The 25,859-nt window shown below is 36.9% G+C and overlaps 2 protein-coding genes across 6 annotated transcripts in view; one reads left to right on the top strand and one right to left on the bottom strand.

The window, feature by feature from the left end:
- The window catches only part of CDKAL1 (CDK5 regulatory subunit associated protein 1 like 1), a 609,813-nt gene that overhangs the window by 39,554 nt on the left and 544,400 nt on the right, over positions 1 to 25,859 (top strand). The window lies entirely within an intron of this gene.
- LOC129085741 (KH domain-containing protein 3-like) lies at positions 3,732 to 4,346 on the bottom strand. Its single transcript, XM_054592175.1, has one exon. The coding sequence runs from the start codon at positions 4,344 to 4,346 to the stop codon at positions 3,732 to 3,734; it is 615 nt and encodes a 204-aa protein (XP_054448150.1).

Here is a 25,859-nt window from a genome sequence, read left to right as displayed (position 1 = left end):
ACAAACACGCTATAGAGTAAGAGCATTTTGTAGGAGTAATATGACCTCTCAAAAAGTGAGCAGTACAATGGAGTCCTTAGAGATCCTGAGCGATTTTGATGGAAGCTGCTCCTATACCTCCATTGATACCAACATGACAGGCAGACAATTTCTTTGGTAAAAAGTAGTTCACAGCAGACTGATAGTCACTTCTTGCAGCTCTATGGACTTACTTGAGAGGGCCTGGTTATTCAGAGTAAAATATGTGCATGATTACATATAATCAAGGTTAATTTTTATCAAGGGTCGCTATGTTTTTGCTATGGTCTGACAATCATGACCTACATTAAAAGAGCCCTGTGGGTCTGTCTGGTATATTTTTGCTTGATGTCTGGATAGTTTATTTCAGATGCTTGTCAGTTTCATTATATATTATCATTTGGAGCTCTTGCTGGATTTTCAGGTATACAGTAAAACCAGTGCTCTTTGCTATTACATTGTCATGAGGGAGCTTCTGTTTTATGATGTGAAAACACTCTTTAATCTTAAAGGATCAGTAATTTTAGGGACATGGTCCATTTGGTTTTGTGTTATATTCAGTTGGTAGACTATTTTGAAATAGACTTTAGTTCTACAACCAAGATTTGGTTCAGGTAATTAATATTTCAGTTAGTTCTTGGGGAAAATATTTTGGAGTTTTCAGTTCAATTGCATTTTTCTTATGCAAAATCCAGATGAGTAGTTTTTTCACAACATAATGGCTAAGTAGGATTTATAAGACACATTTACAAATATTTACAGCTTTTGATGATATAAAAGGAATGAAACAGTAGGTAGTGTTCTTTAAAAATGTGATTTAGGGTATTTTGGTAACTCAGAAACAAAACTTAGTGGTGGTTAAAACTGGGTATTTGGATTTGTAGTTTTGAAATTATGTTTAACTTTGGCCATATCTATTTTAGTAGTTGAAGGGATAAACAGTTCAAACAGTAAGAAAAAAGCAGTTTGTGTTTTTCAGTTTTCTACTTTAGATATCAGTAAATCATTGCTGTAGCCTTCTTTATCTTTTGTTTGCACAAAAAAACCTGTTAGAATTATGTCTGGGGGGACCATCTGCTGTGGTTCCCAGTCTTGTCAGTGTGATAAGGGAAAAGCTGTATAAACAGGGGGCACAAAAAAAAAAAAAAAAGAAAAAGAGAGAAAGGAGGAAAAAGCAGGCTGCTTTTAGGAAGGGAAATGGAGGATGTGGATTTAATTTTATGATGTACCTCACAGTCATAGGATTTTGCTCAAGAGTCTTATCAGGATTGAGGCTATAATATATTTTTTTAGAAACCACAGGTCCCTGTTATTTGAATGGTTTCTTTTTTTATTATATTTTATTGATTATGCTGTTACAGTTGTCCCAATTTTTCACCCCTCTGCCTAGTACCCCAATTTCCTCCAGCAGTACCACCACCCCTTCCTCAGTTCATGTCCGTGGGTCATGGCATGTAAGTTCTTTGGCTTCTCCATTTCCCATGCTAGTCTTAATTTCCCTCTATTTGTTCCTATGAATTACATTTCTTAAGCCCTGCACCATTTCCCCCTTTCCCCTCCCAGCTGGTCACCCTTCAAATGATCTCCATATCTATGCTTCTGTTCCTATTCTGGTGGTTTGCTCATTTTCTTTAAGATTCAGTTGTTGATGGTTCTGAATTTGTTGCCTTTTTAATGTTTATGTTTGATTTTTTTTTTTTTTAAATAAGTATCTTCAACATTTCTTGTAATAATGGCTTGGTGGTGATGAACTCCTTTAGCTTTACCTTGTCTGGGAAGTACTTTATCTGCCCTTCAATTCTAAATGATAGAATTGCTGAATAGAGTAATTTAGATTGTAAGTCCTTGCCTTTCATCACTTTGAATACTGGACTTGTATATATCTATTTCCTTTGCCAAATTTGGGAAGTTTTCATTATTTTTTCAAATTTTTAGTTTCTTGCTCTTCCTCTTCTCCTTCTGGCATACTTACAATTCGGATGTTGGCATGTTTGGAGCTATCCCAGAGGTTCCTAAGTCTACCCTTGTTTTTTTTAAAGTCTCATTTCTTCTTTTTGTTCAGGTTCAATGTTTATCTCTTCCTTATGTTCCAAATTGTTGGTTTGAATCCCAGCTTCCTTCCCTTCTCCATTTGTTTCCTGTGGATTAGTCTTTATTTCACTTTGTGTAACCTTCATTTCTTCCTTTATTTCTTCTTTCCTTTATTTATTTATTTGCTGTACTCAAGGAGTTCTCTGAGCATCCTGGTAACCTGTGTTTTGAACTCTGCATCTGATGAGTTGGCTATCTCCATTTTGCCTAGTTCCTTTTCTGGGGTTTTGTTCCGTTCTTTCATTTGGGCCACAGTTCTCTGTCTCCTCAATTTGGCAGCCTCCCTGTGTTTGTTTCTATGTATTAGGTAGAGCTGCTTTGACTCCCTGTCTTAGTAGCATGGCCTAATGTAGAAAAGACGCCTGTAAACTGTGTGGGGTAGAGCCCTAGGTAATTGCTCCACTGCTTTGTGGTAGTGTGGGGAGGGTTCTGAGAGGGCACAGTGCCATCACTTGGCTTCTGGCGGTTTGCCTGGCCCTTGCCCTGTTTCCAGTCACTACACCCCCTTCCCGCGTGTGATTGGTGCCCTCCCAGCTGCTGCTCTGGTGGTGAACCTTGGAGTGGGTGAGTTTGAGTACGTTCTAAAACTGTGCTTGGCCTTTAAGTGGTGAAAACCTGGCAGTTTCTTCCCGCGCCCCACCCCCACTGGTTTTTATGGCCAGAGGAAACAGGACTCCGTCTTCCTGGTGCTGAAACTGTGGGCTGTGTGGCCTGGGGCTGGGATCGCTTGCTTTCAGGGTATCCCTACTGTCTTTTCTCCCTCTGCTGCTGCTGCCTTTCTGTGCCACATTGCCTCTCCACCTGTCTCTGTGACTCCGCATCTCCTACCGTCTGGATGAATGTATCTTCTTTAAATCTTTGGTTGTCAGACTTCCATATAGCTCGATTTTCTGACTGTTCCGGGTGTTGTTAGTTTTGAGATTTGGTTGTAATTCTTACTATGGTTGTGGAGCAGGCAAAGTGTGTCTACCTGTCCTCCGTATTGACTGGAGGTCCCAAATCTGAATGGTTTGTCTTCACATTAATATATTATTTTCCTTTTTTGATTATATGATTCCTAATTTGGAGGCCAAACTTTTAAAAGTTCTTTGAACATATTTCAGTATAGTAGTTCACATTGCATTACTTTCTAGACTGTCTGTTAAGTTTTTGGATTTTTCTCTGAGTTGAATCGTCAGAAATCATCCTTTCTCTTTTTCATTTGCAGTGAGGTCATGGTTTTTCATAAGGAACAAGCCAGTAATTTCCATGGCAACACTCTCTTAAGACATCACAAATCTGTCTTGCCCCTTACTTTTAAACTTTCAAGTGCAAGAAGAAGGATGTGTGTAAGCAGCAGCATAGTTCTTATAGCATATTGGATTACAGTAGGATTGGAGGAGGGAGAGAAAAGTCTATTAAAATATTGTTCTCAAAAGTACCTTAAATTCACTTAGCTACGTATGTACACATATGTGTATAAATGTATATATGTATGTGTATATTTCATATTGAGTTAATGTTTTTAGGTTTGGAAAAATGAAAATTTCAAAAAAATTGATTTGAAGACTGATCATCTAATTTTTTTTTTTTTTGAAATTCGATTCTTTATTAGGCCTTTTTAAATTCTTGTTTGCAAACATTTAACATGGGGGAGGGGAGGGGAGGAGGTGAAAGCAAGAGTAACTCACACCACCCTCCAGATAGGGGTTTCTGCTTAAACCTTGCCTGGCTCTCACTCCAGGCCTCGAAATAACTTCATAACCTGGGAACAGGGACCAGGGTGGCATCGGGGGAGCTTTGGGTCGCCGCCTCCCGGGCCGCGCCGGGGGACCGCTGGGTCGCCGCCTCCCTGACTGCAGCGGGGAGTTCTGGGTCTCGGTGTCCTGGGCAGCGTTCTTTCCTGAGCTTTGCGCTTGGAGTTGGCGGTGATAGTAAGTCAAGTTCATGATCATCTTGGACACGTCCTTTTGGTAAGAAGGCCGACCAAATATCAAGATCTCAGCCTCACCTTCAAGGTCCCACTGATTAATGCGAAGCAGGGTCTGCGATACACACTCGACGTGCGGGATGTGCTCTCCGCCCGGGCCATAGATCGCTTCCACCAGCCAAGCCTCAAGATGAACTGCCTTCGGACTCTTAAAGTACTCGGACTGGAACCAATAGGGCCGCTTGGTGATGTTACTGAGCATCTGGAACAGCGCCCCTTCCCGCTGCTCCAGCTGCACCAGCGTCGGGAAGCGCTTGGGGGTGGGCATGCTGCCGCCGGCCTCCTGGGGAGCGGTGCCGTAGTTGCAAGCTGGGAGGTCGCAGTTGGGCCTGGCTGCGGAAGAATAGTAAGTAATTGAGTTACAGTAAACATGTAAACACATCACCGTGAGAGGCAGTCATGAGAAGGCTGCCTTTACTTAAAGGCCCTAGCACATTCTTATCAGTTATTTTGGCTTAAGGAAGTATTATTTCAACATGATAGTGGCACCTTGAACTTTTAAATGAGGTCCAGAATTTTGTCTTTTTTTTTTTTTTTCCTATTAGGAGGTGCTGGTGAGATGATGCGATTGCTTGTTTTAGAATAGGAGAATAATCAGTGTTTTATCGTGACTGAAAATTTCATACCCTTTCATATCAGGAATTATAGAGTACATTAAAATGAATTTTTAATTAAAAATCTTTTGAAAACAATGTATTTTATTCCTTTCCCATATGTATTTTGCAAAATTTCCAAGGTTTATTGGTGTGACCTGTGAAGCCGGTGTTTCCCAGGCTCCCTCTCACATACCTTGTGTGCATTGTTGCCAGTTCTTATTGTAGGGTCTCTCTTTTGTACTCCAGAAGTCAGCTCACCTGCCTGACTCCTCCCATTTGATGGCAGGCACTTTGGAGCAGGAGCTTTCTCTTCTCTGTATGTAGGTGGCATGGAGCAAGTGTTCAATATAGGTTAAGAGAATTGTGACCGGAATGAATGGAGTTAGCTGATCATGATAAACCTTTTTTTCTGTAACAAAGGTATATAATCGTGTGTGTGTGTGTATATAAAATGAAGTTGGAATGTGTTTTACATATCTGTTTGTATCTTTTTAATTTTACAGTATATTCAATATGTTGGGCCCACCCCCTTTTACCTGTCTAGGCCTTTTATTCAACCATCACCAGAGAATCCCTAAGTCTGTCCTTTTCCCTGTTACCTTCATTTCTGATGAGCTAACCCTGGCAAACCTATGCTACGTGTTGTGGGAGAAGGCAATGCTGGTCGTACAGGTTTTCAAAGTCTATAGGCACTACTTGGTGGACTGCATTAAAATTTTTTATTATGAAATATTTGACAGAGAAAAGGACTAAAAGAAGAAAATAAGGAACAGCTGTATATTCCTGATCCAGATTTAGAAATAAAACATTACTGATACAGCTGAAGCTCCCTTATATATGGAGTGGGGATTAGGTGGGAGTACACTTTTCATTCTCCCTTTCTGCCTATTTACTCCAGAAAAGCTTCAGCCTTCAAAGGAAATCTTCCTTTCCCCTGTGCTTTCATAGTACTCCCCCAGGCTTGTGTATATAGTGAACCTGCCAATGTGTTATAACCATTTGTTCAAATGTCTGTCACCTCTACCAGCCTGTGCTTCACCTTTGTGTTCCCAGTATCGTACACAATGGCTGGAATGGAATAGGTGCTCAGTAAGTGCTTGTTAACTGAATGAGTGTATGAGTGAATAGGTACAGTTCTTTTCTAACAAACACCATATCAATGTAGGATCTGTTTAGCAAAACTTTCCTTGTCTAGTCCATAGTTCTAGGGCCTTGCTACTCTGATTTGAACAGATTGAATTAAACATGAAATCCTGTAGAACAGATGCATTTACAAGTCTCTGCTCACACAGCTGCTGGTCTATTTAATAAAAACATTGCTGTTTTGATTGAGTATTCAGTCTTTCTTTTTGTTAACTCTATTAGTATTGTGGTGTAAGCACAGACGGCAAACTCTCTGAAATGAGTGGGAGAATCAGCCAATGATCAGAACTAAGAGAGAGAATAGGAGATGGATGAGATGGATGTAAATAGGATGCATAGGGAAGAGGCTCTATTCTTAGATGTAGTTCTAATAAAAAGAATAACAATATATGTTTGTCCTCCCTGGACCGTAACTCACTAAGTCTTTGAGCTCTTATTTCTTAGGTAATTATTCTAATCTTCCCTCTCCGAAATCACCTATGTATAACATTTCTACTCTAAATTACAAAGCACATGTATAGATGCATTTGCTTTTTAAAAATTTTAAAAACTCAGGTATGATTTATATCCATTAAGGCATGCAGGTCTTCAGTGTTCAGTTCAGTGAATTCTTTTTTCATTTTATATACCCGTGTACCACCACTTAAAGAAGATAGAGAATATTTTTATTCCCCTAGAAACTTTTATTGTTCCTTTTTTCAATAAATCCTCCCTTCCCCCATCCTCTGCAGAAGCCACTCTCTGATTTGTTCCCATTTATTCATGGAAGTCATAAAAATAGAATCACATAGTATATGGCCTTTTGTGTCTGGCTTCTTTCACTCAATGTTTTTTTTGAGATTCTTTTAGGTTGTTGCATGTAAAATTCCATTTTATTCTAACAAAAATCTGTAGCAACGAAATATAAATTTACTGTTACCTTAAAGCTGAGAGATTGAATAATGGTTTTTAGGAGTATCGTTAGTAGCATTAATGACAACAACTCACATTTGTGCGGTGCTAGCCCCTATACTAAGTGTTTTACATCGTCTTACTGTGTTATGTGATTATGTTTACTTAGTTCTCATTGGTAGACATATTTGGTGGAAGTCTTGACATCTGATGAAAGATGATGTTTGCCAAAAGAAACTATATTGTGTTATAAAATCCTGATGTTTTCCTCAGGTCTAAGCACTCTATGGTAGATTTTGATAAGCTAAAATATGAACCAAGAGGAAAAGTGTAAAAGGGCAATGGAAAAGAAGCATTGGGTAGGCAAGTAAGTAGTGCAGTGGTTCACTTTAGATTTCTCTTCATACTGTCTGCAAAGAAATAGCCTTTGTCTATATGAGAAGTTGTTGTGGTAAGCCTTTCAGAGATGCTTATAATAATGCTGTGTATCTTTTTGTTCAGAATTACCAGTCCAGCTTGAATTTTTATGTGTAGATTTTGTGTTGCTTGCACTTAAATAATACCTACTCTGTGCCAGACACTGTCCTAACTGCTTTATATATATTACTTCTTGGAAATATGCAAAGTGTGATTTTTTTTCTTTTTAATCTTTCTTTTGCATCTGAGGATGCTGAGGCAGTGAAGAGGTTGAAGGACTGGACCAAAGGCACATAGGTAGTATGGGTGGAGGATGGAGCTGAGTTTCTTACCCAGGCATGCTGATTTCAGATCCTGTGGTTTCAACCACTGCACTGTTTGCCACATCCCTGCATTCCTAAACACACTCTTTACTTTTCCTTGATCCTGGTGGTGATGCTGGGTGAGTATTGGGAATGTTAGTAAGGACTGATAACAATCAAACAGATGTAATGATGAGGACTTACTTTTATGCCTTGTATTATTCACAAAATAGGCCTTGAGATTGCAGGGGTTTTTTGCTTTTGTTTTTGGTGCAAGGGAGTATATTTAGGAAGGAACTGTTTATACTTTGAAATCAGTGTTGGTAATAATAGAGTGAATACTTAAATCTCAATGACGCTAATCCCCTGAACAATGCTGTGCTTATTTAAGCCTGTATGTATAGTGGATTGCTGCTTCTCTGCTAGTTGTGTGTGGACCTGGGGTGAGAGAGTCACTGGATTTATGAGGGAACGTCTCTGAATGTATGTATATGTTTTCTTAGTCATTGGAAATTGAAAGTAGTATATTGCCATGCAGGGTCCTTGTACTCAGAAAGATTGGACACACCCACACTAGGCCCTTGACTTTGGGAATTTACCATTTGGGGTTTTAGTTATTTTCAAACATCCAGAAGGTCTGTGACATTTAGTAGTTAGTTATGGGAGTAATATCAGTTTCATAGAGTTGTGGACTTAGAAGAATTAAAAATATTGTATGTAGGGATTAACAGAAGGCTAGAGTACAGATTGTAGTCATTTGGTTAGTGTGTGAACTTAACAGAACTCCCACCGGTCTCTTTTATTTTTGAGACTCATGAATTTGGGAAGGTCTCAGAATGTATCCATTTACCATGTCAAGGGGTCACTGTTTCCACTCCTTATCCATGTGAGCCTGCAAGTTTATTCCCTGGACTCAGGCCTTCGGTGTCACTTCTGCCCCTTTGTCCTTTGAGGGACAGTTACTTTTTACTGTCTTTAAAGATGAAGTTCTTTTATTTTTTATTATCTAACTCCCCTCTCTCTGTTACACCAAAGGCTGCTTTATGGCTGTCACCTTTCTTTGCTATGGGTTAAGGCACTCTGGATAGTATCTTACCTTTTTATCACCGGGCCATTACCCCTTGTACCTCTCCCCTCAACTCATTCTTAGGTGAGCTTCATTGACACTTCATGTGCCTTTACTTTTTTCATCTTAAAATACATCACTAATTTTTCTAAGAGAAGCCCAAATGTTTTTGCAACTCGGCTTCCAGAGCTTTAGTCACCCCTTGGTGCAATAGGTCATCTTGCCTCCTACTAACTTGGAACATTGGATACTGTGAAAACTTTGAATAGGGCTATTATAATACACACTTAAAAGTCAGACCTCCATTTTACTGTAGTATACTGTAATTAAAAAATACATATTTATATTTTAACAAAGATAAACTGTACCCTGTCTTTGGTGAAGGTTGCCTTAAATACATAATTCTTTTGAAAAGGGGTATTTTTCCATACTAACTCGTAAGATATATTGACTGTATTTAGTTTTTTAAGAAGCCTTTTAAATTTAATTTAATTTTTTAGTAAGAAGCCTTATAATTCTCTGAATTTCATAAGGAGACATTTTCATATGGTCTGCTCAGTGTATACTTACAATGTAAGAGATACTCAGCTACATGGCTGTGGGAGACAGAGATGAATCTCTAGTCTTCATTCTTATAAAGTATTCTTCCTTTAAGACTTGAAAGTTGTGAAGCTAATGTTTTGGGCAAACCAAATATTTCTTTTGTTAGAGTTTAGGTAAATATTTGAAGAAAAATTTTATATACTGTTTTAAACTCTTAATTTATTGCAAGTTTCACTAACCTTCCTTTTTAATGCTGTTCCTCATGAAATGTAGGTATTAAAAAGATCCAAAGAGTGTGACAGAGTCAGTAGTGATGGCTGCGTTAGCCGCCCTCAGAGTTGAGCAGTGGGAGATTTACAGCCAGAACAAAGTGCCTGTAGTAATCGTTAAAGTAGAACCTCCAGTTTTGGGATTACTTTACTTATCTATGATTTATAATAAATATCTTGAAATTGCAGGTTTTTCCTTTTGCAATAAAATACAAGTCAGTAAATAATGTCACAACCTTTAACACCCAAGTTTTTGGTGCAGCAATTTATGGTAAAATCTAAAAGGTACTTAGCTTTTACTATGTGCTAGGCATTTTTCTGAGCACTGTACATATATTAACTTCATGTTAAGGATTAAGCATGTTTTTAAAAAATGTATGCTAAATCTTTTTGGAAAAATACAACAAAGCTGACTTGTGGACCATGGGTTTGGAAAGCCCAGCAGCTTCCCCTGCCAAAACATGTGCATACAGATACAGAAATAAAATGAAAAATAGGCATAATAGCAAATTAATAATTGCTTTTTGCAGAGGAAGTATTTTCTTCATGTAGTTAACCCATAAAATACTCTTTTTTCTTAAGACATTTTGTAGAGACATGTTCATATATTTATGAATTTTAACATCTTGGTTAACTGTTCAGCATAGCTATGAGATATAATACTATGTGCTGAAGGAAATACTTTTAAAAATGAAAAGATTTGGTTCTTGTCTTTTTTTTTTCAGTTATCACAAGTGGCACATATGGATGATCCTAATTAAAGGTGATGCCCCTGTTTTCCCAATGAGAAGATTAAAGTATTTTGATGAACTGGAATATATAAACATTAGGAATGAAGATGAAATTGCCAAACCATCTTATATTTAAGGAAGTTATGCATACACAATTAAAATTGCATTATGTGCAATAATTTTAAAATGTTACTTCCTTTTCATTAAGCAGTTTTATTCAGACTCTTCAAGGGCATCTTCAAAACAAGGGTTTTTTTCCTTTCTAGCATCACTTTTTGAGTTGACTGGCACAGTTTTCTAGACTTCACTTCTGTGTGACTTGTCTGAAATCTTAACATATTTTGTATCATGTGGTCCCTGGAAATTTTCTCTCAGGTGTCTATTCTCATAATTAAAGAGCAGTTGGTTTTGTCTTTCCTCCTGTAAAGGCATATATGTTGATCTGTACAGTGAACTGCTTATTATAATGCTTTTAACAATTAATCTTTGAAAGGCTTGTTTACAATGAAATCCAATACTGGCAGTGTGAGGTTATATCCCTGGCAGTTACATCAGAGTTAAATCTCATTGCAGTCCTTTTTGCTGATTCAGGTGACTTCCCGAGGCTTCCAGCATGTTGCTCAGGGGTTCTTCTCCAAGTGATGTTCTGATATTAAAAAAAAAAGGGAACGGAGTCCTGGCTCAGTGGATTGACTGCCAGCCTGCCAACCAAAGGGTCATCAGTTCCATTCCCAGTCAGGGCACATGCCTGGGTTGCAGGCCAGGTCCCCAGCAGGGGGTGGTGGGAGGCAACCACACACTGATGTTTCTCTCCCTCTCTTTCTCCTCCCTTCCCCTCTCTCTAAAAATAAATAAATATTTAAAAAAAAAAAGGAATGGAGAGAGGAAGATCTCCTGGTAATAAGACAGACTTTTATTAGAAGTACAAAACAACTCCCTGTTTTCTGAGGGATAATTTTTTGGGGGAAAAATAAATTGTGCCTTACATTTGGGCGTTTGCTTAGTAGCTGGCTAATGCTTCTTAGAGAGAGCAGGTAAGTTCTGCTGCAGCCCAGTTTTCACCTGTTATGCTGTCACCGTTGCACACTGCTTGTCCTTGCCATGAATTTAACTTTATTATTTTTAAACTGTTTCTTCATTTTCACATTTCTCTGTTTCATATTCCCTTGTTAGATTTTTTTTCCTTCCTTTAGTCAGGTGAACATTTATCACAATTGATGTATTTACTATCATAAATATCTATAATTTTTATTTTGAGTATGAGAGTAATGTCCTGATGGTTAGGATTCTACCAAATTAACATCCAGTACATATTGATGTATTTCTGGAATGAATGTTCTGTGTTCTTTACTTGCAGATTAGAACTTTAATATTTGAAATCAGACGTGTGCAATGTGAGAGACAAAATACACTCTTAAAATATTTGCATGATAATCTAAAGAACAAAACATTTGGTGGGAGAGGCGGGTTGTAGAATGTTTCCAGGATCAACACTTGACTTGAATGCTCTGGGAGAACGTTTTTTGTTTTTTTTTTTTTAAATGGTTGGCAGGTGGCAGAGTTGAAAAACAGGTTTTTGTAATGGAAATGGTAAGAGTCTTAGCTATAGTGGTATGAATGGTATTGTTAAGATATAATAGATGTATTGCATTATCTTATCTAATCAGACACTTTTGTTAGTAAAAGCTCCCTGCCTCCATTTAGTTTCAGCTTGCTTGTTGCAGGGAGTGATTCCCCTCAACAATTTTAGCTACTCACAACATTTTTGAGAGACTAAGGCTATTTCTTTAATCTTTGTCAAGTTTTAACAGATTTAATAAGCCTGAATTTATTTTATTAAAAATAACTACTTTAAGCTAGGAAAGTAAGTATAAGAAATAGCCCAGATGTATTTCAGATTAGAGAATATGACTTTGCCTCTTTAATGAACGTCGGTGATGTTGGCAGTGTTCTGTTGGGCACCTTTTCTCCCCCCCTAATGTTACTGCTCGTATTTCACAGTTGATTTATTTTCAATATCCGTACTCTTAGAAAGGGGTTCAGGAAATTGAATTATTTTTTTATATATTTAGTTTCTAATCTCATTCTTTAAGAATCTGTATAATTTCTAAAGGCTTTTTGTAATTAGGGGTCTGTAGTGTCTATAAGTCTAGGAGGTTAGGAGGGCAATGGCACACAGGAGTGGGATTTGCTTGGGTTGGGGTGAAGTTGGGGAGGAAGGCACTCAGTTATATTCTAAGAAAGAGTGGAACCATTTGTTCTGTTCTGAGTATACAGACCTGTGTCCGAGGGGGCCAGTCCGAAAAAGTGGATAGTGGCCATTTGGTGATATTGATCCAGTGGGAAGGAAGGACTTCCTGCACATGCAGGCTGGAAGGGGACACAAACCTTCCACCCCGATCTGAGAGCAGCACCGTGTGGGGAGGGGCTGTGGGGAGCCTGCGGTTGGTGATAGCTGTGACACCTTTTCTCCTGTGCAGTGGTGAGTGTTCACAGTAGAGAACTGAGTGCTGAACCCTGCACAAGTTAAGGCTGGAGCTGAGGTCACTTGGTGGTTAGGTGATTCTAAGAATGTCTTTGTTCAGTAGAACTCTTGAATAATTGTGTGCCAGTTTGCTCATATGAGTATGAAGATGACTAAAAGCTGTCACTCTAGTGAAGCATATAGCTATTCAGAGCCATCAGAAGAGAATATCCACACATCCCCAACACCAGATCTACCTGTCTGCTTGAATATTGCCTCCTGCACATGCTCAGTGATCCCTCTGTTGTGCTCAGTGAATGGTCTGTGTTCCTATTTGAGGTCAGCTTGATCATTGGTACACTTACCCCTCTCACCTGACATTGCTCCTGCCCTTTTTACTTTTTTGTTGGATTATTCCCCCTCTTTATTGGATCATTCCTATCATCAAACATTCTATGATCTAATCTATTTTAAAATAAGCTTCTTCCTCGACACCATATTTCTCTCCCAACTATCCCATTTCTTTCTTTTGTAGCAAAATTCCTTTTAAGCCGTTGTTTGTACCTGTTGCTTCCCCTTTATCTCCAGTTTACTCCAATCAGACATCTTTACTTAAAATGCTCTTGTCAAATTCACCAGTGACCTCTGTGTGGCTAAATGCAACTGTCACTTCTGTGTCCTTATTGTTTTTATCTGTTAGTATTTGACATAGCTGATCATTCTTATCTTCTTGAAATACTGTCACTAGACTTCCTAAACACCATTCCCTCTTGGTTATTGTTCTCTTTTTATTTCTCTGACTGTTCTTCCATCATCTTTTGTTTGTTCCTCCTCATTACAGTGCCCCCAAGGCAATTTATTTCTTGGTTTTATTTCATCACCTATATTCACTCCTTTGGAACTTTATGGAACATCACAACTTTTAAGTACTCTTTGTATGTTGACACTTTCCTAATATATATTTCCAAATCTAACATTTCCTTCAAGCCCTGGGCTCTCTGCCTGTATATAATCTGAATTTGGATATTTAATAGGCATGTCTATTTAATATGATTAAAACGCCTAGTCTTCTGACAAATCCCCGTAGTCTTCCTATCTCAGTTAAAGGAATCTATTTTTTTTTTTTCAGTTGCTTGGGCCAAAAATTTGGAATCAAGAATAACTATTCTTGTTTTCACATCCCACATGGAATCTATTGGCAAATTCTGTTGACTCTACCTTTAAAGCATATCTAGAGTCCTGTCATTTTTTAACGCTTCTACTTAGGCAACCACCTTAATCTGAGCCAACATCATTTTCTTGCCTAGATTATAATAGGTGTCTGATTTATCTCTCTGCTTCTCCCCTGCCTCAGTTTGTTTTCCACACATCAGTCAGAGGTTTTTCAAATATTTAAGCCAGATTATTTCACTCTTGTGCTCAGATTTCACAATGCTGTCTGACAGAACTTTTTTCAATGATGGAAATACTCTGTTTTGCACTATGTAATATGATAGCCACTTGGCCATTTGTGGCTATTAAATACTTGAAATCTGGTTAATGCTACTGAGGAACTGAATTTTATTTATTTTTAATTTATATGTAAATAGCCACATGAATGAAAGCCAAAGTTTCTATCATGACTTGTGAGGGTTGGATGAACCGAACCCTTCTTACCTCTCTGACTTCATCCGCTTTTACCATTGTCACCCTAATATTCTTGCTGTTCTTTGAATGAACCAGGTGTGTTCACACTTGCTGTTCTCTCTGCCTGGAATGTTCTTCCAGGAATCCACTTGTGATCCCTCATTACAGATCTTCGCTCAAATATTACCTTGTTAGAGTCCTGCCCTGATCACTCTATAAAATACTACCCTTCCTTTACTTTGTCATTGACTGTCTTTATTTCCTTTGAGTGATCATGACCACCCAGTGTATTTATTTGCTCATGATCTGTTTCTTCCTCATTTGAATGTAAGTTCTAAGTTCTCTGAGAGCAGCCATCTCATGTGGTGATACTTACTGTTTTACCACCCAGGGCCTAGAACAGTTGCCAGTCTATGGTAAGCACTCAGTACCTATTTAGGTAATGAATAGTGACTGGAGTCAAGGTAATAACTCTTACTGACATATGAATGAAGATTTCTTATAGTTACAGAGGAAATTAGTAAGGATCTCAGCCCCAGGACTTGGAAAAGCTACACAGAGAAGATGAAGTTTGAATTAGGCCTCAAAGAATAAAGAGAAATTTGTTTAATTTTAGTAGAGAGATTAAAATTATTTTCTAGTTTATATTTTAGTTTTACTTTGTTTTAAATAGTTGTGACATTTTGGTGACACAAATGAATATATGAGTTCTGTTATGTGGTGGGCACTCTGCTGCTCCCTGGTGATACAAAGATGAATCAGGTTTATAAGATGCTCTCCACTCCTGTCAGAGAACTCAGTGTATACAATAATATTGTAGTATCCATTGATTGAAAATAAAGTAGTGAAAAGTTTAAGTTCAGCTTTATTTCTGTTGCATTTTAAATGACACATTTAATTATTTAATAATTAACAGGCTGGCATATAAAAATTATACTAAGAGAAATGTCTTTGATTCCATCAGCACCTATGTGACCATACTTCCTAGCAATTGTTGTTTTCCAAGCTGCTGTTGATAGGAATTGAATTTTTTCTCCACTTCTCTCCTCTTTTTTTCATTATGGAATGGGTGCCCTATAGGACGATGAGACAATAAAATTCATTAATTGTCTACAAACTTTCAAAAATTATAAATCTGATCTGTTGAGATTTTCATTTAAAAAAAGAAGCATTAACTAGGTTTATAGGATAATCTTGGACTGCTACAGAATAGATATTGTATGAATACTTGACGAATTTAATACTTGTTAATGTCCAGTAGAAATATGTTGAAGTTGTGCCTTAGTTCCCTTTTCATAGCATTTTGTGGTTCACTTAGGTATTCTGGTTGATAAACGGGCTATTCAAAAATCCTCATTCTTTTCTACAACCCCTGGAGTATATTCTTCAAAGCTTCTTTCTACATTGCCCCTCGCCCAGGAAAATTCATCTTTCCTTCTAGCTGCCTATGTTACTCTTGTTTCTTTGAGCCCATCTTTGAATTTAGGACTTGTAAAATTATAAAGATTTGTAAATGTTTGATCTCTGTGTCCATGAACACCTTTAAAAATCTTCTTTAATCTCTAGGATGAGGCAGTCAAGAACAAGGCATCTTCGATTACAGAATCTCTTTGAAGTTTTCTTTCCATTTCAGTTTTCTGCTCCAGCCCTCCTTCTTTCAGTGGCTCTGAGGTGGGTTTTTATTAAAAAAAAAAAATTTCCCCCTTTTGCTTAGTCCTCCTTGGCAGTCTTTCAAAAATTTGGAGGCAGAATTAGTAAAATTATACTTTGATTGAACTTTGGTTATTGTTTTCAAACTCTGCTTCTCTACTGAAGTAGGTGCGTGGGATAGGAAGAGATGTTTTAAAGTATGCATTTTCATCTATTTTACATTTTATTGATACTTCTGCTGTAGATATCGTGGTCCTAAGAATAAGTGGTTGTTTTCCTTGACTAGGCTGGAAAGCTCAAATTAATATGTTGTGAGTCTAGTTTAGCTATTATCCAGTTTTGTTTTGTAGGATTCTATACTTGTTTTATGAAATAAAAAATTCAAAATCTTATAATGTGAGATTTTCTTTTGTGGTTTTACATGAATCAAAGCCTTGGCCCAGGCAATAATATTTAAAAATCTTACTACAAAAAAGTGTCTTTTTATTTTTTTTTCACTCAGGTAGACCTCTGTGAAATTACTGGTGGTCTTTTTGTCTCTATGAATATCTACTCTGCTACACAGAGAAATTTGTCCTTTGTGATCAGTTTCCTATATTGTGAATGTTTAGGCTATATAACATTAAACAGAGCCATTGACATATATGTATCATAATATCTTGCATATTTATGTTGGACTTTTAATTCAGTGATGAAGGTTTGCTTCTGTTTTCTCCTTTATACACACATGATCTAAGTAGTAGTTTCAGATTGCTTCCTATTCGATTTTAGATGTAATCGATACTCTTACTGAAAGCCAATGAAACTGAAGGCTTAACTTTGTAATAGAGTTTTTGTTTCTTTAATTCTGTAATTAATAATGATTGTTTCTCAAGTTTCTTTCAGTGCGTATTCTCATGGAACATTCAGGATCTTACACTGCTTCTTGTTTGATTAGAAAATTATTCATCACTTGCCTCTCAGTTACTTAGGAAAGTGGAGGGCCTCCCAGTTCACATTAGTGAGACTGAGTTTCAGAAAAAACAATATACCATGAAAAATACTTTCTTAATTATTTTATTAGGTAGTTTTTCTCTTATTTGGGTGAAATATTAAGAATGCAGTCCACTGATTGTGAATTGCATTGCTCTATTTTAGGATTTAGAGAGGTGGTATAGGAAAGAAAATAGGTAAGAATGTGTGATGGCACTAGGCTGTGTAAATTCAAGAGTCACTTCCTCATTTGCTGTGTGACCTTATGGTTGTTTAACTTTTCTGTACACAGTTTTCCTATCTGTAAAATAGGATAACAGTACCTTTTACATGTTTGTTATGAATAATAAATGAATTTAAAATATTTAAGACATTTAGAAATGTTTAGAACTGTTTTGAGAAGAAACAATGCAATCGTAGTAGGTAGCTGCTACTACTATTAGTGTTTATTGTTCTTGTTAGTATCAAGGGATTATTCTGTGTTTGAATTCTTGCTTTGTCATTTAATAGTTATGGGATTCTCTCAGCTCACTTAACTTTGAGTCTGAATTTTCATCTTTAAATTGAAGATTATATTATGTTGTACCTAATAAAGTCATAGTGAGTGTTGGAGATGGGAAATGTAAACAACCTGCTATGGGCAAAGTAGGGCACCATAGTTTCTTTTTTATAGTAGTTGTAGTTCTTACATTTTTTTCTTCTTGGATACCCTGTGATACCCATACTTTTTCCTTAATATAATATTAAACTGTATACTGCTAAATGGATATCTAAAGAGTTTCTAAAAGGAGGAACTGTTAGAATTCAGGGCTTTAGACATGATTGAAGTAAATGTCTCTTAATTGCAGGCTGGGAGAGAAACATGATAGGGATCATTAAGGTTCCACTACTGAGTGTTAAAAATGGATGTGAGTGTTAAGCCAACCTTTTCTCCGTCTTTTATCTTCTATCTATTGTTCCCGCCTCTCTGTTCATTAATATCTGTTGTGAGCTGTTATGGTGGCTGGAGTTAGGGTGCAGACGCAATAGTGCAATCCTTTTATTTCAGAGTGATGGCATGAGGGCCAGAAGAAGCTGCAAAGGCATAAATGATTAAAAGAGTTTCAGAGGCACTGTTAGAAAGATGAAGTTGCATTTCCTTAAATTCTTCTATTTGTTACAGTAATAGCTATAAAAAGCATTGGAATACTTTGGAATCTAGGATGCGCTGTAGTGTGGGCTAGTTTTGTGTCAAAATTTACTTTTGCTATTTCACATACTGGTTTTCTTTTCCCCAGAAGGCAAAATCATTTCTAAACTGAAACCTCAGCTTACTGAGCTTAATATTGATTTTGAGGGCTGCATAGTGATGACTGGAAAATAGGTTACAGCCATTTTTGAAGAGAATACATCTGAACTTTTACACTTAGTATGGCATGTGCTACATGTCTGATACATCTTGCTAAAGCAAGTCATTAATGACTTGACCTCCTGCCATGAGCATAGGCACATGTTTTAGATTCACAAATGGTGGCCTACTAAGAAAGGTCTGTTGTGTTCATTAAAATATACATATGAAATGAATCAAATTAAACATTTCAAATAACTAATTTTATCAACTCTTAATAATTAGTTTTTAGCACTGAGAATAAAGATAATTAAAATATATTTACTATATGCTGTAAGAGTTCTGCCTCAGGAAGATGAAAGGAGACATTTATTTTTCTTATATTTAAATATTGGCATTTCTACTTTTATTCTCCGGGAATTTTGTATATATCAAAGGAACTTATTGAATTTTTTAATTATAAAACTGTAATTATAAAATATCTTTAATGCTTTTTATTCTTCCTAAATTTAATTGCAGCTTCTTGGAATGTTAAAGTCCTATCTTTAACTTGTGCAGCTAATATTTTCTGCTCTTGTGGTGTATTGTCACATTATTTTATTTACATTTTTATTTAATTTTTAGAATGGGTTATATCCTTACATGATTTGAAATACCTAATATATAAAAAGATTTAAAGTAGATGTTTGTTACTGTTTGAATTCCTTATTTGCTTAGATTTCATAGCCTTTCCAGGTTAAAAAAAAAGTTTCTTTTGTATCCTCCCATAGTTTATAAAAATGCAAACAAATACAAATCTTTATTTTTCTTCCCCTTATCATATTTAAAAAAGTAGAAATCCAGAGATATAAGGTAGTATAGATAGTAAATATTTGGTGTTAGATAACCAGTTGGAAAGAACAAAGTCACAGTATTTTTATAGTTGGAAATTAGTTCATTCAGTTATGTGCCCTTCCCCTCCCCTATTAGTTCACATTGAGTGTACATGTTTGTTTCATCTTCAGAATAGAAAGTTCCTGGAGGAGACCTACCTTTCTGGAACTTTCTGTTTGATCCATCCTATGCAAACTTACTCACTCACGCAAACACTGGGTGCTTTATACAAATATTACCACCTGTATTTTTTATTTGCGTTTCTCAAAGGAGTTTTTTGTGGAATTTGCATAATGACATGGTTCATTTGGCTCTGTATTTTGTTAAGAGTTCAAATGCTGTGGATGTGGAAGATTATAGTGTGTACCAAATAAAAAGGTGCTGTGACAGGCAATGTTCTCAGGATAACTCTGTCTTAGGTATTTAAGTCTCATTTGCATATTGAATCTAGACCTATGATTATTAACCCAACTTTATTTACAGTTGATGAACATTTTGCATAAAATTGGTCTTGATAGCTCAAGTTATGTATAGTGAGCAAAATGTTAACTCCTTATGTAACATTTGTGACTCTAACTGTCATGATGAAAAACTAATCTAAGCACATTTGGTATACTGATAATCTTTTCTTGAAATTAGCTGTGTTATCATGTCAGAATGTCAGAACATGTCTGACAGTTTGCCTTTGCATACTGGAAATGGTGGATAGCATGTTTCAGATCCTAGCAGCTGTATCAAATCCTCTTCATATGAATCTCATTCTTGGAAGGGAGATTATTCAGGAGGGAGACTGTTGCTTGTGATTTGTTTTATAATTTTGAAAGAGTTTACACTAATTTTAGTCACTTTATGTTGGCTTTTCCTTTATTTCTGGCATTAACTGGCAAGTTCCCAATCTGGTATTTTTTTGTATGTTGTTTGGGGAAGGTGATTCTTTTATTGAATGTTGTGTGGGTGTATGCATATGTAAAGGTTTACTGGGGCAGTGAGCTGAAATAAATCACCTTTTCAGATGAAGTTCCTGGCTATTTACAAAGGTCAATTACTTCTTAGAACAGCAATTGCCTAGGATTTGCAAAGGCAGAGGAAAATCACACCTCTTATTTTACCATTTCCATCTGTGGTCAAACCTACTGTAAATATATTGGTGTTAGGCTGTTGAATAGGCCTTTGTATTTGAATGGTTTAATTCTGCCATTTTTGTCGAAGTCATTATTCTTTTTAGCACCTCAGGATGATACCACTTTTGAGGTAGTGACTGAACAAATATCAGTTCTTAAATAATTCAATTTCCATTCATTATTTCCTTTTTATTAAGCGTAGTCTCCATGCCTTGAAAATAAGTTTTTAATAAGATGGGAATTTAATAATACTCAAGAGACTTTATAAAGTTTTGATTGCCTTGAGCAAATTTAGTGAAGTGCAAAAAAATCTTGAATGTGTGTGTGTATATATATATATATAACATATAACAATATTTATAAATTTTTGAAATAGTACTTATAAATTCTAGCTAGCAAACACCCTTAGTGTATTTAAAGTGTTTGATTTATAATATTCACATTAGGTACAATATTAGATTAGGATGCGTGTTATACTGTATAAAGTGAGACACACCTTTTTGAAACTTGGCATGTTTTTTGTTTCCAAATTTTGTGGTGTGCTGAATGATAAACAGTATATTCTTAGATTGATCCTGGATCCCCTGAGGGAACTGGCAGTTTCCCTTGGATGGTACTGGTAAATCTTTAGTCTTTTTCCTGCCTTACTCTCCCTTTGGCCCATACTTAGGTCAGATTACTGAGAAAATCAGTGTTATTGATGAATGCTTTGTACATGATTGTAAAAGACTCAGTACCTCTGAGAAGGGGCAGAAACACAATTAAAAGCAAATGATGGCAACTTGTTTAATTTTGAGTTAATGTAGGTTAATCCAATGTCATTGATCACTTGGGGATAGCACTACTTGGGGTCCATCTCATGAAGATCATAATGATTCTTATTTTTTCTTCTAGATAAGTTAATATTTCAGGGTAACAAGTTTTTATTAAGTTTTAACAAAGATTTTTTTTGGGGGAAATGTTAAATGCTGATTAAAGTTTTGTGTTTAATGAATGGAAGGAAAAAAAATAAACAGAATAGGTTTAAATTTGGCTTTGGAGAAGAGGAGATCAGCAATCTCAGAGCTTCTCCTCTTTTGGTGAGCTGGTAGTGGATAGGGATGAATAAGATGATGATGATGGTATAAGCAAAAATCTGGGAGGATCTAGCATAGGTACACTAATAACACAAAACTTAAAAAAAATTTAATATGAGGCAGTTGTATTATAGAATTATAATGGAGGAGAGAAGTGACAGCTTGCAACTCCAATGTGTCTTACAGCTAGGAAAACAGGCCCTTAGAGAATGAGGGACTTGTACCAGTTATTGAACTAGGTAGTGGTAGTCTGGAGTCCAGATTTTATTTCTTCAGTCCAGCACCTTTTTCTTCACTATTCTTCCATGCTTTTGGTTATACAGAATTATTATTGGCTTACTAGATGATTAGATATGATTGAGAAAGGAGGTGGGAAGACATAATGCAAAAGTTTATTTCCCGTTCTGCTCAAGACCAGGGCTGCTGATAGTTCGTAATAGTAGCTAATGTAACATCGAGGGCTTGCTGTGTAAGAGGTGCTATGTTTGCTTTTCATGTATTTACATGCAATCCTCAAAAGAGATTTATGAAATAGGTAGCATTATTATATTATTTTATGAATGCAAAAACTATGTCTTAAAGAAATGAAGTTATTTGCTAAGGATACCTACGTACTGAGTATGGGAGTACAGATTTGAACTATCATACGCCACTCTGTTTCCCATTATATGGCTATGTTGGCATATAAGGAAAAGTTTTTGAACAAATCCAAAGCTTTGCTTCTTTCAGCTCTAACATCCAGTGGCTACTGAATTTTAACTTTTTTTCCTTTAGATTCTTTTTCTTTTTAATTATAATATAGATGTTAGTTAATTGGATCTCATTACAGCTTCCAAGGGGGTAGACTCCTTTACATGGTAGAGTGTATTCAGGAAGGTCTACCAACCCTTAGAAAGGGAGGAATAAGGTTAGCTTGCTAGTGTTTGGTCCTCAGGATTTCAGACTTTTCCCTACTGGTGACTGATTTCTTTCTGAAGTGGTTTAAACCATCTTTAAAGTCGTATAATTACAGTCTTTTGAGGATTGATGGTAAATAGACAAGTTACCCAATTTACCTTGGCATGGAAAATTGGAATACTTGTCTACTCTTGTCTTTTCATAATTTTTTTCTCCATGATTCCTCAGAGATTGCTGCTAGATTGAGCAGCTTCACATGCTTATTCTCACATTACCTTGGGATATGAATGACCTGGGCTGGATTTAGAGCAGCGAGGCACTTTATTCTTTTTGCTCATCTTGGCCTCTAATTCCTTTTAACCATATTTACTGTTTCCTTTTCCAATCAGAACATCTGGTTTCTCAAGGCAAAAAAGAAAAACTAACTATTAATCATTTTTTTCTGGACCTCCTTTAGTGATTAGGACTATAGTGCTGTGGTACTGACTAAATCTCAGAGGGGTGTAGATTTAGGGAGTGGTATCCACTTGCTCCCACTGTAATTAGAAACAAGGAGGATATGGTGATCAAAGGTTGTAGCCTATGATTTTTTTTTCTCCCTCCTTTCCCTTTTCTCCCTATTATTTGCCTCTGGCAAGCACCAATAAGAGAAGCACAGGGTATACCTTAAAAATTTGGGGGCAAATCTGTGCCCTCTTTACAGATAATGATGCTTCTTTTGATAAATGTTGCTGGCTTCTATTGAGCCTTGTTAGAGACTAAATACCTAACCACGGGATACCAGGCGACCATGCGGCCTGAGCTTCCACTTGTGAATTTGGTGTTGTCAGACCCATTTAGCTATAGACTGGGAATGAACAGCAGTATTTTGTTACCAAATGGAAGTATAAGAGACAAATCTTGGTCAGATCTGGAACATATAAATAGGTTATGTGAGCAAGTGGCTCATATGCCTTTGATGCCAACTTCTGTTTCATCGCTTCCGTTCCTTTAATCTATGCTTATGGCTTGCTGGCAGTTCCTTATGACTAGTTGAGCAGAGAAAAACACTTGAGCCTGGTAATGAGTCTGCATGATATGCTGGTTCCACTCAAAAGCAGTCTCTGCAGCACTAAAGCCCCACTCAAGACCGACCATGAATGGCAGTGGTGAAGGAAAATCCTACCAGTGGGCAGAACTTTGAGCAGTATATTTTGTTGCCTACTGTGTTTGGAGTGGGAGATGACAAGAGATAAAGATCTACGTAGATTAATGGATAGTTGTTAAGGTTTTGTCTGTATGGTTAGGGTTGGAAGGAACAGAATCTGTAGACAAGGACATCCAGAAAAGAGGTGTGTGATGGACTACTCTGAATATCCACAGAATGAAAAAGATTTCGTCCCTTGTGAATGCCCACCTACTGCAGAGGAAACTTTTACTAATGAAGTGGACAAAATAATGTTCTCTATGGGTGTCAGTTGGCCTCTTTCTCCAGCTACACTAGAGTTTGCTCAATGGGCCCAAGGAAAAATTGCCATGTTGGCAGGACTGGAGGGTTCATAGTTCAATAATATGGACTTCCTCTTAATGAGCTGGACCTGGCTAATACTGTTACTGAGTGCCTGATCTGCCAACAGCACAGTTCATCATGGAGTCCCTGATATAGTACTGTTCTCCAAGGGAGCCAACCAGCCTTTTGCTAGTGGTTGATTGCATTGGGCCTCTTCCATCATGGAGAGGGCAAAGATTTATCCTTACTGGAATATCCAAATATTCTACAAATGTATTTGTTTTCTCTACCTGTAATGCTCTACCTTAATGCATTTGTGAATTCACAGAATTTTTTATCCGCTGTCAAGGCATTCTGTATTGTACTGCTTCTGATTGGAGTTCATTCCACAACAAAGAAGGTGCAGAATTGGCTCATTGGAATTAACTAGTCTTGCCACATATGCTATTACCTGAAAGTGGCTGGCCTAATTGAAAGGTGGAATGGCTTGCTGAATACTCTATTACAGCACCAGTTGAGAGATAATACCATGAAATGATGTGGGTCTTGTTTTACAGGATGCAGCATATACTTTGCATTAGATGATGCCATCTTCCCCCTAGTCAGAGTTCATGGCTCTGGGAGACAGTCATCGAAAGTAGTTTTTTTCACTATTGTATCTAATAATTCACTTGAAAGTGAGAGTGCCTCTTCTTACTATTATACCTAATAACCCACTTGCAGAACTTTTGCTACCTGTCCTGGAATACTAAGCTCTGCTGGTTTGGCGATCTTAGTCCCCAATGGAAGAACGTTTCTGATAGGGATCAGCACAATAGTGGCTCCATTACACTGGAAGATGAGGCTGCCACTTGGCTATTTCGGGATCTTTATGCCACTGCACCAACAGACCAAAAAAGAGGCTGATTTTCTTGCTGGAGCGATTGATCCTGATTACAAAGGGGAAATTGGGTTACTGTTATGTAATGGAGTCACAGAGATGAAACTGGAATCCAGGGGATTTTCTGGGGTGCTTCTTAGTACTTCCATTCCCAATTGTAAAGGTCAGTGGAATAGAACGTCAGCCAAAAAATGGGCAGAATGATTAGACTCGGATCTTTCAAGATTAAGGGTTTGGGTCACTCTGCCAGGCAAAGAATCCGGAGCAGCTGAGACAGTTTAACTTTTAGAGCTTCAATTTGAGTCTTTTTCAAAAAGTCTTTCAGGTCTGTGCTTAATTTTTTTGAACATATTCAACAGAGTTTTAATAATAATAACTTTTTAATATTTTTGACTGCTAATTTTAATATCTGTGTTAGTTTTGATTGACTGATTTTTCTCCTCATTATGGGATTTTATTTTCCTTAGTTTTTGCATGCCTGGTAATTTTTGATAGGATTCTAGATGTAAATTTTAACTTGTCAGTTGCTGGATATTTTTGTATTGGTATAAATATTCTTGAGCTTTGTTCTGGGGAGCAGTTAAATCACTTGGAAGAAGTTTGACTCTTGTGAGCATGATGGAACCATGCTTAATCAAGGGTTACTACTGAGGTAAAACCCTCCTATGTACTCTACCCGTTGTTCTATGAATCACAAAATAAGTCTCCCCATCTGGCTGGAGAAAGCAGGCATTCCAAATCCTGAGTGATCTCTGGGCACTTTATCTCTGTTCTTTTGAGGTCATTCTTTCCTAATATTTGGTAGTTTCCTCACATGTATGCACTGATCAATACTCAGATGAATATTTGAAGAGTGCCTTCTGCAAATAAGTGGCATTCTCTTGCTCTGTAGCTCTGTTCTCTCCAGTACTTTGTCCTGCAAACTGTTGCAAACCCTGGTTTCCCCAAACTGTTAATGCTCGTGTTCTCAATGTGGACTGCAGTGGACCATCTTGGAAACTCTGTCAAAGCAGTAAGCAGAGTCAACTGTACGACCACCTCATTCGTATCCCCTCCCAGGGGTTATTGTTCTTCATTGTGTGTTGTTCAGTGTCTTGAAAATGGTTTTTTTATACATATTTTGTACTCTTTTGGTTGTTTCAGATGGGAGCTTTTAATATAGTGTTTGAGACCACATATTCATTTAACATTTAGTAGGCTAAGATTAAACAGAAAAGCCATATTGATTATTTAGAAAGTTAAAAGAAAACCTTTCTGTATAATGGGAACCTATTTTTAATCATATTTAACTCCTTCTTAATCATGACAAGATATTTTGTTTTTAAGATTTGTGTCTCTCCAGATTTTATTTTTTTTAAATTGCAGAACATAGAGAGAAAGCAGTAAGATCAACCTGATCGTCTCTGCAGGTTTGTGTACACAGAGAAGCTGAATGTGTAGAATTTCGA

Source organism: Pteronotus mesoamericanus, unplaced genomic scaffold (genome assembly GCF_021234165.1).
Source record: "Pteronotus mesoamericanus isolate MK-2021 breed Mesoamerican mustached bat unplaced genomic scaffold, CSHL_Meso_final scaffold_31, whole genome shotgun sequence".
Lineage (NCBI taxonomy): Eukaryota > Metazoa > Chordata > Mammalia > Chiroptera > Mormoopidae > Pteronotus > Pteronotus mesoamericanus.
This window is presented reverse-complemented; position numbering and strand designations above follow the sequence as displayed.